The sequence below is a fragment of the Artemia franciscana genome, chromosome 16 (genome assembly GCF_032884065.1).
Source record: "Artemia franciscana chromosome 16, ASM3288406v1, whole genome shotgun sequence".
Lineage (NCBI taxonomy): Eukaryota > Metazoa > Arthropoda > Branchiopoda > Anostraca > Artemiidae > Artemia > Artemia franciscana.
The window spans coordinates 18,196,169-18,216,109 of record NC_088878.1 but is presented as its reverse complement, the minus strand read 5'-3'; the positions used below and the strand labels follow the sequence as shown (position 1 = coordinate 18,216,109).

The window sequence follows — 19,941 nt, the reverse complement described above, 5'->3', positions numbered from 1 at the left end:
TTTTGTCCAGATTCTTTACAAAAGACTAGGCTACTCAAGCACAAAAGCAGTGATTCTGATTGAGAATTATATTTAAAGAACTTATAAGACTTTAGTGTAAAGAGCAAGGATTAAGGAGGACGCAGCTCTATCATAGTCAGATTAATTTCGATTCATTTAATTTTAAATGTTGCTCCTAACAATTATTGAAAAACATGATTTTGTTTTACTTAATTCAAAGACGAGACCACTTAGTCTGTTTCACCAAAATAGAGCAATAGACAGGCTACAACTACTAGCACCTCACCGTAGCATAATCTAAGTCCAGGAGACTCTTTCCTGTCCATACATCAGTAGAAATGGACCCAATTCATGTCCACTCAATTTTGAATGGTTCTTTCACAATTATAGTCACATTTCACCTCTTTGATTTCATCTTTTAAGGTGGGCCCAATTTTCCTTTTTTCTTTAAGTGGTGTTATTTAAGAATTAACGACACTTCTTGACAACTAAGGTCCCTGCGTCGGCCCTGCAGAGCATTCCTGCAGCGTGATTCGATCTCTGGGTCCCGTATTACCAAGCTAAGGTCAAATCCACTGCGCCACCACAGGACTTAAGTGGTGTTATTTTTTATGCTTTGAATAATTTGAAAGGCATGTTTTCTTTTCTTTTTTGTATTTTTTTCTTTTATTATTGACGTGGGCTGGGTGAATGTTTTGCCAATCTTACGGGGGTATCCTCGACCATCCCGATGTATGCTAAGCAACATACCTGTACCAGGTTATCAGCTATACCCGCATTTGAATGGAAGGGAGGAGGTCTCAGCCTGATATTTGTAAACAAATCTACCCAATCAAGGAGAATTTTGTTTTCACCTTGCTTTTTAAAATATTATTGAACGACTTACCCCCCAAAAATCAATAAAAGTGTTTTAAGTCTATTACATAGAAATGCCATTCAAACAACTCTTTCAATTCAAACCACAAGTAATAAGACCTGTGAATTACACCTTTTTCAACTTTAAAAAGAGCTCACCTGTCAAAAATAGAGGGTTTTTCTCTCTTAACGTAATTGCTGGGGACATATCCAGATTGGCCTTTGCTATTTTGAACCCTCCACCAATGTTTAGAATCATCAAGTAAAAGCAGTCTTTCATTTTTCTTTAATCCAAGTTCCTGTGTACCTTGAGCAATATAGTCATATTTTGCTATGACATAGTTCTCTTCCATGCTTCTTCCTGTAATAAAAAATTTATAAAAAAATAAATAAATAAAAGCCAAAAGATCATGTGTCAACACAAGTATCATACGCAACACAATAGCGCTGCCTAAGTAAAGAGCGATGTGGGCACAATGTATTATTATTATTATTCTATTTTTGTTATAGACCAGGACACTTCGTATCGAAGGAGTTGTCGAAGAAACTTCGAAAAGGGCTCATTCGATTGGAAATTGAAAGGTCTAGTGCTCTTTTTATTAGTCAAAAGTGATTGGAGGGCAACTAACCCCCCTCCCACACCCACCATTTCCCCAAACATATTCAATCAAAATTTTGAGATAGCCATCTTGTTCAATGTAGGGGAAAGATCCGGAAATTATGTCTCTGGAAATGACAACCCTTCCCACAGCCTTCAGGGCAAGAGCTGTAAGCTATGTCCAGTGGGCATTTAAGGTTTATACAGAAAGGGCGATCGTATAAACTTCGGATAATCACTATTTTAAGAAACCGAGTTTATTGGATTGCCAATCAGAAGTTTTAGAGCTCTTTTTGAGATTCAGAGTGATCGGAGTTTGGATACCCCCCCCCACTTCTCATATTTTTCCCGAAATGCAGATACAAGTTTGGAGATGGCCATTTGTTGTCGTAGAAACTTCGAAAAGAGCTCATTCAATTGAAAATTGAAAGGGCTACTGTCCTTTATAATAGTCAAAAATGATTGGAGGATAACTAGCCCCCCTCACACGCCCACCATTTCCCCAAACACATCCAATCAAAATTTTCAGACAGCCATTTTGTTCAACGTAATTGAAAGGTCCGGAATTATGTCTTTGAGGATGACAAACCCAACAGCCCTCAGGGCAAGGGTTGTAAGTTATGCCCGCAGAGCATAAAAGGTAGCCTATACATAGAAAGGCTGATCACAACATCATGCTCTGATAGCCGGCCACCCCTAGTGGAAAATAAGGAGACACGGAAAGACGGGGTTTTCCTTGTTGATCAAGGGGAATTGTAATTCCTTTGTATTAGATTTTCGACCATAGTGATTCCAACGGTGCAGTTTTCGTTTCCATCAGAAAACATTTTCAATGTTTTTCAGACTTTCATGTTTCTTTTGGTAAACTTTTACTTTTAAGGTAAATCGAAAAAAGTTACCATTCCTGAGTAAACGTACGCCTGAAAAAAAACAGTACGCTTGAGCACGCATGAAATGAAAGTTCCAAACAATCTTCCAGGATTCAGAAGTTACGTGAGGGAAACCATCCCTCCTTCTACACCTTTTCTACCCTTGCACCCATGTACATCCACAGCATCAGACAAGAAATTTACATAGCCATTTCAATCAAAATGATTGAATAACCTATGAAAAATGACTCCAGAATGGGGGGGGGGAGAGCATGAATCTTGCTCCAACCTTTCCTTCTCTATTACTTTGCAGAAAGGTAGGCATATTCCATTTTTCAAGCTACAATTGTCCAATGATTTCCAATTTTAGCAATTGAAGGGAGATAAGGTGATCCGTGGAAACTAGGTGCAAACCCAAGATAAGTCCTGATTCAGTGCTGGAACAGGCAGTCTAATCATTGGAATGACTTGATACAAAATAAAACAATTTCAAACAGCAGAATTTTGCAGTCATTACTTATTAACTGCTCCAGTCAAATCAAAATATAGCATGATCATGGTTGTGGCAATCGCTGCAACCTAATAAAGAATAAAATTTAACGTGTACCAACCTAAAATCTAAAATACTTTATAAAAAAAAACCTGATATTTCAATAAGGTAAGTTTATTGCAAAAACATGTTTTCTGAAATTCTGAGATAGCCTTAAAACCCTCGAAAATGGAGTTGGGGCCAAAACCAAAACTGAAAAATCGGAATTGCTAGAGCCGAAAACATTATACAGGAAACTTTTAGTCTCACGTCTTGAACAACAAGGAAAATCACTTTTTTGCATGGGTAACACTGATGTATCCTCTTTTTTTTCTTCTTCTTCACTGCTAGCAGTGCAATGGTATATTATAGGAGAGCTATTTAAGGGCTCCTTTGAATGAGAATTTTTAATTCTATGTACTTCTGTAAGTAACAAAACATAAAATAAATAAATAAAATAATTTTCTATGAAAATTGCATCTTCATATACAATATGATGTCAGATTTGGTATGATGCCATATTTGAGTGACTCTGCTGCCTGATTCCCCAGAGTTTGTTCTTTACTAGACCTAACTATCAATCGAATTTGGCAAGCTTTCTGGATTGTCAGTCTAGCATTATCATGGAATGTATATTGGGACTTGCTCCTTGTAAAATTTTAGGCAGCCTTTGGCAGAGTTACTGACACCGTAGGAGTATCGGGTGGTATTGAAGCCTTTTATAGTCAAAAACTACTGGAACAAACCATCATCTCTTGAATACATCATAACTCTACAACATCATCTATAAAAGGGGAATTAAGAAGACATTCTCTTGCAGTTTTGGAAGCACTATTTAAGGTATCCTGCAGTAGAGGAATCAAAGATTAGAGGGCAACAGAGCAATCCACTGGTGACAACATTTCAAATATAGAAGGATACATATATATGTAGGGATTTATAATTCACGGTGCTATCAGGTCATACACAGTCCTATAAAACTATCTTTAATGTAACGCTCCTTATGTAATTAAGGTGTGTTTTTAAGACTCTTAAAAAGGAAACTAGAACTTTAAATTTCTAATTGAATAAGCTCTTTTTGCAGGTTTTACGACAGCTCCTTATATACAAAGTACATTGGTCAGAAAAAAAATAATACATAGTGCCCAAATTGCTTTTTTGCTTAGGCAGCACTATTGGGCTTTCTATGAAAACTAAGGAAATGAATGATCAAAAGTTTGATGACACAGTTTTTAGCTATAAAGAAAATGGTAGAAATCTTTTCTTCCAACATAGGATTAACAAAAAACAGAAACTAATCATTGATGATCTTGATTACATCAACGTCCTACCAGTGAATTTAAACAGTTGTGGTAACAAACTGTATGTAAAGAGTGATGCACCTCAATGGTAACCACAACTCGAAGAAACAGAGTTTTGATACCAATAGATCCATCAAAAGAATCAAATTTTGACGTTTTTTTCTAAAGATATACAATTCATCAAGTTTGATGTTCCTATATACAGCTTCTATATTCATAAATGTGAAGTCTTGCTTTTTTTGCTAGAAGAAAGATCACAGAGGCATGGGTTTTTCTGGTCAAGGGGAGAGGGCTGCGTTGGAGGATCTTTATATGGAGGGATTTTTGAGTGGGAAGGAAATTTTCCATGGAGGAAAAACCAGATTCCCTAGTATTGTTTAAAAAATCATCAGGAATGCAATTTTTTCCAATAAGATTTTCCCAGCTGAAAATAAGGAGTAACATTAAAAAACGAAAAGAAATAATTATGTTTATAAAAGGAATTGCCCTCTTCTCAATCCTTCGCTCTTCACACGAAAGTTTTTTTAGAACTTAAAAAAAAAAACTTATTATACATAATAACTTTTGTTCAAATTAAGGTTTAATGTTGCTCCTTCCTTTCAGCTGAAAAAAAAAAACAGTTTTTTGTGTGTTTAATATTGTACAAAATGCTTCATAATGAAGAAGCATGATAATGAATACGTTAACAACAAAAATAATTTCTTAGACTGTGAATTAAAGTATCTAGTATTGTTTACCACTGCTAATTTTGACATTCAACAGTTAGAGAAATCAATGATTAAAAAATTCGAAAAAAAAATACCCTTCTCAGAGACTTCCTCTATGTACCAGGTAAGACGGATGCTGTCGGAGTTACCCCATGGAAAGCAACAAAACTTATGTTTCAATGTGGCACATGCAAACTATTAACAAGAGTTTTTTGTTTTGTATGGATTTTCTGTACATAGAGGGATCCTCTATCCCATCTTAGGGTAAAATAATTTTTATCTCTGCATACATAGGATTTACCTAGGGGTGTCAGATTTACCAGAAACTTGGAGTAAATTTGGTCTCTTTGAGCTGGGTTACTTTGGTGCGGGAACAACAATAGCCTCAATAAGGGGTTAGACTCACCTAATTTCACCCTACAGACAATTTTAACACCTTAATAGCTGAATATGATTCAATATTACTAATATCTTTTGTTGGCAAGATATTATCTGCGATAGCTATGATGGAGGAATGAGTTTGGAATATGATATTCAAACTTTTAAATTGTGCTCAAAAAGCTGGAAATAAGAGTGATGAGATAAGTTGTAAAGCAGTAGCGACGTATCTCCACCCAAATTAAAGAGGTGCAGAAAACAACAATATTGAACTTTTTGAATAGTGCTCAAAAGGCTAGAAATAAGAGTGATGAGATTTGTTGTAAAGCATTTACGAGGTATCTCCACCCAAATTGTGCAGAATACAGCAATATTGAATTTTTTAAATTGTGCTCAAAAAGCTGGAAATAAGAGTGACGAGATAAATTGTAAAGCACTAACGACGTATCTCCACACAAATTAAAGAGGTGCAGAAAACAACAATATTGAACTTTTTGAATAGTGCTCAAAAGGCTAGAAATAAGAGTGATGAGATTTGTTGTAAAACATTTACGATGTATCTCCACCCAAATTGTGCAGAATAGAGCAATACTGAACTTTTTAAATTGTGCTCAAAAAGCTGGAAATAAGAGTGATGAGATAAGTTGTAAAGCACTAGCGACGTATCTCCACCCAAATTAAAGAGGTGCAGAAAACAACAATATTGAACTTTTTGAATAGTGCTCAAAAGGCTAGAAATAAGAGTGATGAGATTTGTTGTAAAGCATTTACGAGGTATCTCCACCCAAATTGTGCAGAATACAGCAATATTGAACTTTTTAAATTGTGCTCAAAAAGCTGGAAATAAGAGTAATGAGATAAGTCGTAAAGCAATAACATAGATGTTCGAGGAATAACACAGTTGGACCCAGGGAAATGACACAGCCCCAATATTTGAATTTACTGATCAGATGAATAGTACCAAATTCCAAAAGTTGGGCACATTTTTTACCCTAAATCACCTCATCTCAACCCCTGGACAATCAGAGCAAGTTAAAGCTATTCTAACAAGGAAAACAATTATAACACTGACGAGACAAGCAAATACCAAATACAAAAAACTTAGGAACAAAGTGGCCTTTTCTCCTAGTTCTCAAAAAGTAGTACAACAAGTCCAGACAGGGCAAAGAACAAAGGCCTTCTCAAGTCATCATTCCTCTGTTCTTAAAAAAGACATCCAAAAAGACAAACAAACTACAGAGGGACAATGCTCCCTCAGTGACAGGTGATGATAACTCGCAATTTATGTCTTCCATAATATTCATCTTATTTGCCTCCAGGAAACAAATTTACACATTCTCAGGAAAGTAGTTATACCTGGATTCCATCTTTATAGAAAAGATAGATCAACCAGAAGGAAAGGAGGGGGAGTGGATAATCCTCATGAAAAAGGGTATACCACATTCACCAATAGCCCCAAGAGAGTACCCAAATGAGACTGATGTGGTCAGCTTGAATTTATATGTCCAAGACAGACATCCCTTAAAGTCTCATCCTTTTACAATTCTAATGGCAGCAATATGATAGCAGTCTTTGTTGACTTTGAATCAGCTTTTGACATTTGCAAGAATCTGATTTGTCAAATTCCAAAATGGATAGATTTCCTGGATGGGGTCATTAAGTCCCTCTTCAATTATCTATCTGTTAGAAGCAACAAAGTCCAGGTGCAAAGTGAGCTATCCAGTATTTCAGTATGGCACGTTGGGCTCCCACAGGGGTCCATACTCAGTCCGCTTCTTTTCTTGTTAGTTTTAAGTGAGCTACAGTTCAGAAGTGATTTAAAATCCAAGCTTGAATTTGCAGACGACTTAGTTCTTTAGTCAGCAGGTAGAGATATAAATATTATTGCCAATAATATTAACGTAGCACTAGAGGATTTAACAGCCTTTTCTACTGGATTTTCTCTACCTATCCCCACGTCTACAACAAATACAATCATATCCCATAACAAAAAGTCCATCATACCACCAAAATTATTCGTTAATAATGTGGAAATAGGATATGCTGCAGCATTTAAATTTATAGGAGTATACCTTGATCCAAGACTGACTTGGCAAAATCAAATCAACTGTGGGAAAAATTCATATATATGAAGGTTGCTCATCCTTAAGTGCCTTATGGGCTCAAAGTGGGCTAATTCCCAAGAAACACTCTCTGATTTTCGCAAAAGATTTATTTATTCAAAGATTAAATATGTCATTAAATCATATAGAGAATGTAGTAAGACTAATCTTGCCAAAATGGAAAAATCCAAAATATGGCTAGCAAAATTGCCCAAGGGCTTCATGCTTAGTGCCCCTCTAATAAAGTGAAACACTTAACCAGTCTGCCCTCTATTTTAGAAAGACAGAATACACTGATAATCAAATATTACAGCAGGATACAAGCTATAGGTCACAAGCATGATATTTTTAAGCTCACTTTTGCCAAAGACAGTATATCACATAGTTTGACATCTATAGGGTTATGGAAAACATTTAACAAGCTAGTCCCATCTTGGAAACTTGACTCATCCTGTTTCAGTCATTTTATTGTCCCCCCCCCCCAAGATGGCTAATGTCACCTTCAAGTGTCTCACTAGAGTTAATATCCTTGCAAAAGATAAACTACCAGCCAATCCAAATTCAGGCGCTTTTTCATGAGAAAATGACCACTTTGTATCCAGATTTACACCAAATTTACACTGATGACTCAGCTAAAGGCAGCAAATGTGGCTCTGTATCTGTTATCCAAGTCATTCATTGAATATAAAAACCAGACTTCCTGATAATACTTCCATCCTTACAGCAGAGCTATTGGCAATAAAAACCATGCAAAAAATCTGTTACAGAGAGTGCACTAAAATTGTCAAAGATCAGCCCGGAAAAGATAATTGGCAAGTTGTTACAGCTAGCAAGGCTGATGCACAAACTCGTCTTGGTTCTTTCAGAATGGTGATAAATCTCTTTCTGTATCAAGAGCCCCTCTAATCTTGGTATTGCTCATTTTGTCACCAGCAATATAAATGATGATGAAATTTGCACACTGATTTCAAAATATGTCAGTGCAAAACAGATTGGCAATACCCACTTGTTTTGACTGAAATACCAAATTTGACCTTATAAATGCCATAAAAAATCCCCCAGTCATAGACTATGAGAGGATCAAAGTAGCTAAGTATCTCAACCTCCTGGTGAGATGTTTCAAGTGTCAAGCTTATGGGCATATATCAAGCAGCTGCAAAAATAAAGTAATTTGTGCAGTCTGCAGTGACCATGGTCATTCAAGCTCCAACACATCTCCTTGTCAAAGGCTCAAGAAATATTCATCTTGCAAATCTCAGGATCATCCCTGTTAGAGCTTCAAATGTCCTGTCACCCAATGACTTTTACACAAAGTTAAGTCTGCATAATGGCTTGAGCCTTAAGGCTTTTATCATGGAATATCAATGGCCAAGTGGTTGACAAAGGTCTAGTACTTGCAGAATATTGACTTGCTGTACTTGAAGCTCTGCTTATTAACGTGCATTGCCCGTGCTTATAATTGTTTGCTTGCTTATATATGTTTTTTGTTGCAGGTGCTTGCTTGGGTTTCCATTAAACCATTAAACTAAACCGAAGATATTGCATGGTGTCAGAAGTAAAACAGTAAATATGGACAGCATACCACATCCGTCCTTGGACTGGTCATCGGCGAACCTTAAATCGGCCTGGAAAAGGCTCAGACAACACAGTGAATTAATGTTCTCTGGACCACTGGAAGCCAAATCCCAGGCTGTCCAGTGTTCGTATCTATTTAATATGGGTTGGTGATAAAGGAAGAGACATTTTCAGCACATGGACTCTAACAGATGCCAAGACAAACTGGGTTCAAATGCACCTTAATAAATTTGGAGCCCATGTTGAACCCATATCAAACACCATAGTGACAAGATTTACTTACCACGAGTGAGACCAAGGTAATGAAAGCATCAAACAATATGTGACCGACCTCAAGGTAATTGCTAATGATTGTGACTTTGGTACCAGCAGAGATTACCTGATAAGAGATCGTCTTGTCTTTGGAGTTGTGAGTGAAAGGATTAGAGAGAAATTGCTAAGTGAAGGAGGGACATTAGCCCTTGCCAGAGCAATAGAGACTTGCCGTGCCATCGAATCTGTACAGGAAACCCAAGCACAAATGACAGCAGCTAATAAGACTTCAGTGCCGGTGATGAAACAAGAGATAGATGTCCTGAAGAAACAGTACAACAACAAGGAATGCTATTTCTGTGGTGCATATTATACCAAGAATTATAACTGCCCAGCCAGGGGCAAAACATGTTCAAAATGCAACAAACTGAATCACTTCGGTCAGCAACTATAATAGCATGGTACCTAAACCTCGTTTGTAACCAACAAAAGACATTCTAACAAGCTACTCAGGAGAAAGATTACAGGTTCTGGGGTTTGTAGAGCTATGCATCTGCTACAAGGGATGTGAGAAACAGGTTCACCAGTTTCATGTGGTCAACACTGATCACAAGCCAATCCTTAGCAGAAAGACAAGTCAGAATATGAATTTGACCAAATTCATTCTGAATGTACAGAGCGAACCTGCACCTACAATGAAACCCGAAACGGCCAGAATACTAGAGGAATATGGAGATGTTTTTAGGGTGTAGGAAAACTCCCGGGGAGGTGTAAAATCCACTTGAAAGAAGAAGCTGTACCAGCAGTACAACCACCAAAAAGAGTTCCATACGCTCTACAAGAAAAACTCAAAGAAGAACTTGATCACCTTGAAGTCATGGGCATCATTGAGAAGACTACTACACCAACTGAATGGGTACTCTCAATCATAGTCGTCCAAAAACCAAATGGATCTCTTAGGATTTGTTCAGATCCTGTCGACCTAAACAAATGGGTGCAGCGTCCTTACCCCCCAATACCATCGCTTGATTATGTAGCAGCAAAATGTTCAGGATCTAATATATTTTTTAAATTGGACGCAAGACAAGGATACTGGTCCATGGAACTAGATGAGGAGTCATCCCTCCAAACCACCTTTAGCACTACATTTGGCAGATATCGCTGGAAGCAATACCCATTTGGAGTCAAATCAGCACAGGACGAGTACTAACAGAAGATGGAGGAAGTCTTCAAAGGACTCGACATTGGACTCATAATAGATGACATTGCTGGAACAGCAGCAAATACAGAAGATCACGATGCTAAGTTGAGGCTGGTATTACACCGAGCCAGAGAAAAGGGAGTAAGGTTCAACCAAGATAAATGTATTTTAAATGCCGAAAGCATTCCATACTTCGGGCACTTGCTGACCACTGAAGGGATCAAACCAGATTCAGAGAAGACAAAGGCAATTGGGAACATGCCAGCACCAGAATCACACGAACAGCTACAGGTGCTCCTAGGCATGTACAATTATTTATCAAGATACATCCCAAACCTCTCCACTCTAAGACACCCTCTCCGTGAACTGTATAAATCCAAAACTTACGACTGAAAAACTCAGCATGAGAATGCGAGGAAGCAAATCCCAAGCCTCAATCTGCAAGAACCACTCATACTTTGACCATAAGAGCAGAAATGTAGAATTCATAGTGGACGCTTCTCAACATGGGCTAGGAGCCAAACTAGTTGTTGACAACAAAACAGTTGCCTTTGGATCCCGGTCCCTCAGCGGAGCAGAAAAACGGTATTCACAAATTGAGAAAGAAATGCTAGCCATAACATACGCTTGCAAACACTTCCGCCAATACATATACGGTAGGACAACCACTGTAACCACCGACCACAAGCCTCTTGAGTCAATACTTAAGAAGCCCACATCCAAGGCTCCACCACGACTTCAAAGAATGATGATAGCAGTTCAGAACTATGACACACGAGTCATATATCGCCCATGCTCCGAGATTCCGGTTGCAGATGCCCTTTCCAGATTACACTTGCCCGAAACAGATCCTGACACACAGCATGACTCCGAATTTGCAGTATTCAGCTTTCTCAGATCTGCCCCAATTCGCGACAACAAGATCAAACAAATCATACTGCAAACAAGGCCAAACATTGGCCTTGTTTCTGGCCAAACATTACAAAAGATATTGAGAACATGATTGGCAGCTGCAGTACTTGTTGTACTATGGCACAAAACCAAGTCAAAGAGAGTATGGTGATATCTCAAATCCCCACACATCCATATGAACATGTTGGAACGGATATCTTCGACTTCATGGGAGTTCAGTATTTAGTCACTGCTGACTATTACAGCAGGTTCATAGAAGTTGATAAGCTAACACCTAGCACATCACAGCAAGTGATCACCAAACTGAAAGCCAACTTCGCCAGACACGGAATCCCGAAAACAATGACGTCAGACAAAGGGACTCAGTTCTCGTCGAAGGAATTCAGAGATTTCATAGACAAATGGAGCATTGACCACAAAACTTCAAGCCCAAACTATCCACAGTCAAATGGATTTAGCAAAAAAGCAATACAGAAGGCAAAAAGGATATGTCCAAAGTCGTAGAACACACAGTCCGATCCGTACTTAGCCATGCTGGAGTACCGTAACATACCAGTCGATGGGCTAGCCTCACCAGCACAGTTGCTGATGAGCCGACAACTCAGATCCGTCTTACCCGTTCTTCCCAGACACTTAAATTCCAAGGTCATCCCACCCTCATCTTTCCAACAAGCCAGAGAAAGACAACAGAAACTACAAACGGAGTCATATAATAGACACTCAAAGGACCTAAAACCACTGCTCAAGGATCAGACTGTGTAGGTGAAGCCTGACCACAATGCTGGGTGGCAGACAGCACTGATACTAGAAAAATACGAATATGCGCCACAATCCAAAATTCTTCAAAAAGAGAATGGAAAGGTCTACAGATGGAACAGACAACAGATCAGAGAGAGAAACCAAAGTATGTCCACCGAGTCACATTTTGAAGCAACGTCCCCGGAACCCAGTATACCTGGAGATCAACCCCACGTATCTCCTCGAGCCCAAATAGGAATTGAACATCCTCATAGCGTCTCATCAAGTCCCAAAAATTTCCCAACGCCACCTCGTCCTACAACTACACCCGACGAAAGATTTGCTACCCCACTAGCAGATGCTGCAACTGCAGAGTCTCCTTCACGATCCCCTTCGCACCTAACCCAACAACCAAGACAGCTGCTACGCGCCACCACGCGTTCTGGGCGAATTACCAAGCCACTCACCAGGCTCAACCTTTGATGTTATCAACAACAGAAGGAGGATTCAGAATATTGACTTGTTGTACTTGAAGCTCTACTTATTAACGTGCATTGCCTGTGCTTACAATCGTTTGCTTGCTTATATATGTTTTTTTTGTTGTAGGTGCTTGCTTGGGTTTCCATTAAACCATTAAACTAAACCAAAGATATTGCAGTACTCTCTGAACTTTAAAGAACAAATGAAATAATTTTTCTGCATGACATTTTTATCTGATGAAAGGAACAAATGTACTCTGCATTTGACCAAATTCTTATCACTTATTTCACCCAGCAAAAATGAATAATTGCCATGTCCAACCTTCAGGCACATTAGCTATAATTTCACGATTTCCCATAAATTTCCTTGAGTCAAATGACCATTTCATTGCTGTTGAATTTTCAGACCTAATCTGTATATACATTTACCTACCAATTAATTACTGCTCTATGCAATCAGAGAATAACTTCATAAATGCTTGCAAAAGGCTAGCAAGTTTTGTGAAGAGATTTAATGCTCCTAAATGCTTGAGTATTAATTGGAGGATATAATAAAGATGCCCTTTCATTTGTTTTATATGTGGCCAGGCATTAGTGAAAAAAAAAATTAGCCATTGGACAATGGATATACCACCTATCTAGCAAAAATTAACCATACATTAAAGTGTGCTGAAGCTTCAGTTGTTCTGTGCAAGCATGTTAGGAAAGGCTCTCAAGTTCGGGGTTGGTCAAAAAACCCTTCCCTCATGTCCAGATGTGAGTCTTCTAAAATTTGGCTGAATATTTAGAAGGATTGCAGCAGGTCAAAGTCTGGGACTGTTAATGGTTTGCAGCTACATTCTAAACATTTTTTTGCTAAATTGTTCAGAAAACATAAGGCTGATCTTATCGAGAAAAATGCTCATAAAATTGCAGAAAACCCTTCAAAGCTCTGGAAACAATTTGAATGCCTTTGCCAGCACATTTGTTCAAACAATATTCCTGAGCCTGAGTGGATAAACTATTATAAGCATGATATTTCTTTTCCCAATCCTGCTGTTGAATCAAAATTTGAAAAAAATAAGGGTTTGTCAGAAAAAAAGCAAACCTTAAACATTTATAATTAACCCAAGTGATGTACTATTTTATTGTAAAAAACTAAAGAGAAAAAAAATTCCGTGGGAGTGTTGGAATTACAGCCAGACTTTTTGATTATGCAAGTGCTTTTCTTTTTAATCACTTATATCTAGTTTTTAAAATGTTCATGGAAAATGGTGTTGTTCCTTGTCAATTTACAGTTTGTCAAATAGCCCCTACCCCCCAAAAAAGATTTTACACTGAGTCATTTGTTCAGACCTATAACAGTTTCTTGTACTATTTTTGAGTTATTTGAGTCAGTTATTTTGGATAAAATTGGTTTTAAATGTTATGTCCCACCCTACCAGTATGGTTATAAAAAAAAAGTATTAACTAGGAGCATGCCCTTTTTGCTTTAATGAATATTCTTGCTGATGTAGAAAGAAGAAGATTCCACATTATTCTTAGTGCTTTAAATGTTACTATAGCTTTTGACTGTCGGAATTTTTCCCCCAAGTTTTACTTTAAGCATATAAAAGAGGAGTAAATTTTTGCCTAGTAAAATGCCTTCTGTATATGCACCATCACCTTAAGGCTACGGTAAAGGGGAGATTTTCCCTTTTCAATATTTGAAAGGTCTGTCCATGATTGTCAAACAGAGAAGACTGCATTGGCTTGATCATGTGCTTAGAAGACCTAATGACTGCGTCATAAAGCAAGTGCTTTTAGCTGCCCTGTTGCCATATTGGCGTAGGCAACCTCATGGTCAATTGAAGAATTGGTGGGCAGCTGCTGAAAACAACCCCATTGGCGGATTTTGAAGATTTCGGAGCTGCTGAGTCCAGTTTGCTGAAGAGTTGGCACAAGATTACAACGAATTGGAGTCAACCATATGTAGTCTTTAAGATGCTGGGTGATGTGTTCTTGTCTTTTCCTGCTACAGGTACAAGTAGTGAAGTAGAGTCTGTCAAGGTGGCCTTAACTCACCATCTTTATTTAATAAATTTGTTTTACATGTCCAAAATTCTGTTAATTTTAGCTGTATTTGCTATTGATTCAATATGTCATTAATGAGTTTTGCAGATGATGTTTTGAATTCAAGCCACACTTTTAGTGGGTCTGAAAACATGTTTCATGAGCTTTGTAATGACTATAAAGATATTGGGCTTTCCTTCAATGCTTAAGAAACTGCTGTTGTAGCTTTCAATTTTAAAGAGACAAATGGCTCTACTTTTTATCTTTACCTAATGCTGAAGTCCCCCTCTCTCAAAAATTAGTTTGCTTTGGAATGCCTATTAGAAAAATATGAAAGAAATTGAAATTTTCCCTTGAAAATTTGAAGAAAAAACTGAGAATTGCTCATGCTTCCATTGTATCTAATATTGAACATATAGATAAATTAAATCTTACAAAAATTTATAATAGCCTAGTCACAACTCATCTCCATTCTCTTTGTCAAGTTTGGCAGTTTTTAGTGAACTTTAGAAACTATCTGTTTGTAGAATATATTTTTGCTATGCTAAATTCTTTCTCAGTTACCCTCCTTTGACTAGAAATAGTTACTTAATGAACAAATTCTGCCTAGTTTTACCTATATGTGCTATTAATAAAAGGCTAGATGATTTTTGATCTTCTATGTCAATAGTATCTCATCCTTGGTCAGCATTATTTATTTGAATGTCTGTTGGTGTTAATTTGTATCTATTTATAGCCTTTTTTATAACTGTATCTTAAGGGCATTTTGCCCTCTTTCTGTAAAAGATGGGCTATAAATAAATTGAGTGTTCAAGATTCAGCATCATCATAAAACCAAACATTCAGCAAACCATAAAAATCAAGCATAAAACCAGCAATATAAAAATACCTTTTTTTGCTATTGCAGCATGTCTCCATATGAGAAACCCTTACTCTACGTATTTCACTGTCAGAGTTCAAAGAGTTAAGAGCTAAACCAGTTTTCAGTTGAAACAGATATATTCCTTGCTGAGAATTTGATGAACTTGTGTGAACAACCAAGCACGTATTAGAAACGTGAGTACTTTTGTGGCAGCAAATTGGAACAATTTGTTGTTGAAATTTGTTACCTGTAGTGTCCTCCCCATTGTGACTGAAGATCATAAAATGGCAAAATAAAAACCATTCCACGTTGTCCTAGCTTCATTTCAGGGATACCCCTTATGGCCATCAGTAGTTATTAAAATCACCAAAGACCAGACAAATCAAGCTAAATATCTAGTCTTTTGCTATAGTACCCACTCTGACCATAATATAGCTGAAGCACATATCTGCAACTGGAATGACCATTTTAAAGAAGGTTGTGCAAGGACAGATAAAGATGTAAATAAGGCTTTTGAAGACCAACACTTATCCCTTGATATTTTCAAGACTAAGTAAAACCTACTTATCATTACCCACTAAAACTAAGGGAAAATCCAGCCTAGCCCCATCAACTCCAACTTCTGCAGCAGCATCAACTTTGAAAGAAATAATAAATGAAACTCAAGAGAAACTAATGAACACCAAGTCTAACCTAATGAATGATATTTCTTGTGTCATATCAAATACAATGAAAGATTGCCAAGTTTTAGAAATTATCAGTGAAGATATTGTGAATGAAGTTTATAATTCGATTTCCCTTGAATATAATGCCAAATTTGAAAAAGCTGAAACAACCCTTCAAAAGCTTCATAATGCAGTGAACTTGCTTGAAAATAAAATATATAAATTAGAAGACAGGTTTGACTAACTAGAGGAGGATACCTTACTTGATATCCTAATTTTCTACTGTGTGAAACCAAACCCTGATGTGGAACTGAGAGAGAATCTTAACGAAGTGATGACACAAATAATGGGTTCGCAAGATAAAAAAAAAATGGACCTCTTAAAGGCTAACTGATTCTGCATGCCTGCTACTCAAACTAACTAAAAAGCGTTGGGATCTATTAAATGCAGCTTGAAGCACCTTTGGCCCAAGAAGTGTTTGGTCTGATATTAGACAAGTTGTAGCCAAAGTTCTGGGTGAAGGTTGTATATGCAAAATAAATTATCTGCATGAATATTTTAGTATGTGACTGGTTAATATTTTCTTGATACATATGCTTTCTTCAGGTCATTCTTTTTTACAATTTCTTTTTATTTCTTATCATTTTTTTTTTTACTTTATTTACTTTTTTTCTTTCATGCTTATGGTTCCACCCCAATAATACCTGCTGTGTTATTAATTTTTATGTGTTTGCAATCTTTTGACAGGCTTTCTTTTGTAATAGATTTAAGTAAAAAGATTTCTTTTTTGTTCATCTGGTGATTTAAATGGACTCCCAAGTAAAACCTGCTTTTGTCAATATTTTAAGTCTTGAGAGATGCCTTTGCAAGCTTGAAAATAATCACTTTGATCTAATTAGTATTGTGAATAATTCTGTGGATCAGGTTAACCAAACCTTATTAATATAAACCCTGTTTGCAATAGTAAATATGCTTTGGATTTGGGGGGGGGGGAAGAAGTTACCAAAGGAAATTATTCTCTGACTTCACTTCAGCTTAACATTCAGAGTCTTTCCTCATCAATGGATAATTTAGATAAATTGTTTTGGATGGACAATCTGATGTTGTTGGTTCAAGTGACACTATTTTGGATTCTAGCAATGAAATGCTATTGGATATCTATGGTTACAAAATAGAACATAAACTGCTGCAAGATGGCTAAAGGAGGTCTTGCCATGTATATATCTAGTAATTTGCATTACTGTTTGCAAGATGACTTATCAAGGAATTTTCAATGTATCTTTTCACAATTTATAGAAATTAGAGTTGATGGTATTGATCCAATCACAGGCAATATTTAGCATTCTCCTAGTTGTGTGATTCCGTTGTTGCTTTGGAATCTTGAGGAAATACTTGACTTAATATTGAAACATCCATGTCAGTTAATCATACTGGGTGACTTCAATATAAATTTGATGGATTCAAATTCTTCAGCTTCAGTTGATTTTCTTCCAACCATGCTTGCTGCACGAACTCTACCAACTACATCCATCCCCACATGAGTAACTAATGTTACAGCTTCTTTGATTGACAATATCTTCTTTATGCTTAGCTTGAAGGAAAACTCAATGTTAGTTAATGATATGATCATTTTCCCATATATTCGTGGTTCAGTTTTAATCAGGGAAAGAATAGCTGGGCTCAAATGTTTGATTCCTATTCTATTATGTTTTGTAAGAATGGTTTATCTCTTCTTGGTTCTAAATTAGTAAAAAATTCGTGGAGCTTATTTGATAATGATAAGAATTTTCTTGTTTATTTGAGTTGTTTTATGAAACCCTAAAAGAGGCTATTCTTAGCATTTGTAAAGTACCACCTTCTAATCGCAGGTCTAAAAGGATTGTTCCCCTAAACCCATGGATGGCATCTGGACTTCTAAAAATCTGGAGAAGGAAAACTAATCTCTGGAGGTCTTATAAATGTGCTACACTTTCAGCAAGTGCTATTTGTCTTTGTCAATTCAAGATTTACCAGAATATATACAATTCCTTGTGTAGGAAAGCCAAATCTCTCTATTATCTAAATAATTTTGCTGTGTGTGATAATGATATTTGTAAAACTTGAAACGTAATAAATTCTGTGCTTAAACGTGGTTTTCAATCTAGCTATTTACCTATGAGTCTGGTCATTGGTGATGAAACTGCAGAGGGTGAGCTTAATGTCCAAAAAGCATTATCTCACTTTATCTCAGTCTAAGCTGGACTTTAGATCTTACCTCAGGCGATCTTGTATTAAGTCTATGTTTCTAGAGCCAGTAACAGAAAGTAAAATTACTAAAATTGTTAATGGTTTCAAAAACTCATCCTGATCTGGGTCAGATTCTATTCCTACTAAGGTAGTTAAATCTATTCTTCCTTCAATAGTTGTGCCTCTAGTAAAACTTGTTAATCTTTCATTTAAATATGGTGTTTTTCTGGATGCCCTCATGTGTACTCAGATTATTGTTCTATATAAAGGTGGACCAAGAAATGATCCAGCAAATTCTCAACCAATTTCAATTTTATGAGTATATGGTCAAATCTTCAAAAAGACTATGCTTTGTCATCTTCTTAAATTCCTAAAATCTAAAAAGTTTCTTCACGATTTTCAATTTGGTTTCCAAATGAAGCACTCCACTGATCATGCCTGTATGACCCTATGTTCTGCATTGGATTTGGGATTGAATTCCAGCAGCTATATTCCTGGATATTGACAAACCATTCAATTCCTTAACCCATGGAATTCTTCTGTCAAAGATGTCTCATTTTAGCATTAGGGGTAATGTATTTTCTTAGTTTCAATCCTATTTGATAATAGGTTAATTTCTGTTGATCCACTTTTCCATTCACCCTCACAAGTGAATTTTGGCATCTCTCAGGGATCAGTTTTGGGGCCAGTAAAATTTTTGATTTATATAAATGATCTTCTTTACACAGTAAAAAAGCAGAAACCTACTAACTGCTGTAGACTCTGTCATCCTAAACCCCCTTGCCCATAGTGCCAGCTATAGTTCACCATCTTCTGATGTCCTTGTTTGTTTGGTTGATGATAGCACACTTGGCACTTCAGGAAATTGTGAATCTGAGCTCATTTGTTTGAAAGAGTAATTTTATGCCTTGATGCTAATTATCTTACCCTAAATTATTCCAAGTCCAGTTTTTCATCAGCCAAACGGGATAATTCATAGATCTAAAGATTGATATGTTTGTTTTTTGGGCATTCTTGTTGATGAAAACTTGTCTTTCAAGCATCACATTGATTTGATTGACATGAAGACATGCAGGAGTCTTGGTATTTTAAGGAAACAAACATATTTTTCCTAAATCTTTTTGGAAATCCTTTTTCACTCCTTGATCTGATCTTATGTTTCTTACTGTCCAACAGTATAGACCTCAAACTTTCCTTCACTGTTAAAACCACTTTCTAAGGTTTACAATAAAGCTAGAAATTTCATTGAGGAAACTAACTGTTCAAGAGTTATCCCATTTCTTGATCTCAAGTCACTGTATACTCTTTTGTGTGCATGTCTTACTTTTTCTCAGCTTCACAGTGACCTCTCCCATCCTCTAAGTGTTCTGCCATCTTTTGCCTCTGATCAGAATAATTATAATCTTCAAAATACCAAAAATCATATTCAAGTTCCTTTTAATCCTTGTGTAAGGTCAGGCTTTAATCCTTTAATTGCAAGTCATATTGTATAGAATAAGTTGCCTAAATCAGCTCAAAGGTGCTAGTCATTCAGTTTGTTCAAAAAATTATTAATTATTCTTTGGCATCTTAAAAATTACTTATCTATTTTTATATGTGTGTATATATGAATATGTATGTATGTATATATTTTCTTATTATTTCATTGGAGTCTATTTTAT

At 36.6% G+C, this 19,941-nt stretch overlaps 1 protein-coding gene across 1 annotated transcript in view; it reads right to left on the bottom strand.

Moving 5' to 3' along the window:
* The window catches only part of LOC136037160 (SH2/SH3 adapter protein dreadlocks-like), a 55,148-nt gene that overhangs the window by 32,255 nt on the left and 2,952 nt on the right, over positions 1–19,941 (bottom strand). The window contains exon 2 of the mRNA XM_065719695.1: positions 1,015–1,216. Within this exon, the coding sequence (XP_065575767.1) occupies positions 1,015–1,208 (194 nt within the window). The 5' untranslated portion in view covers positions 1,209–1,216. The remainder of the gene's footprint in view (positions 1–1,014; positions 1,217–19,941) is intronic.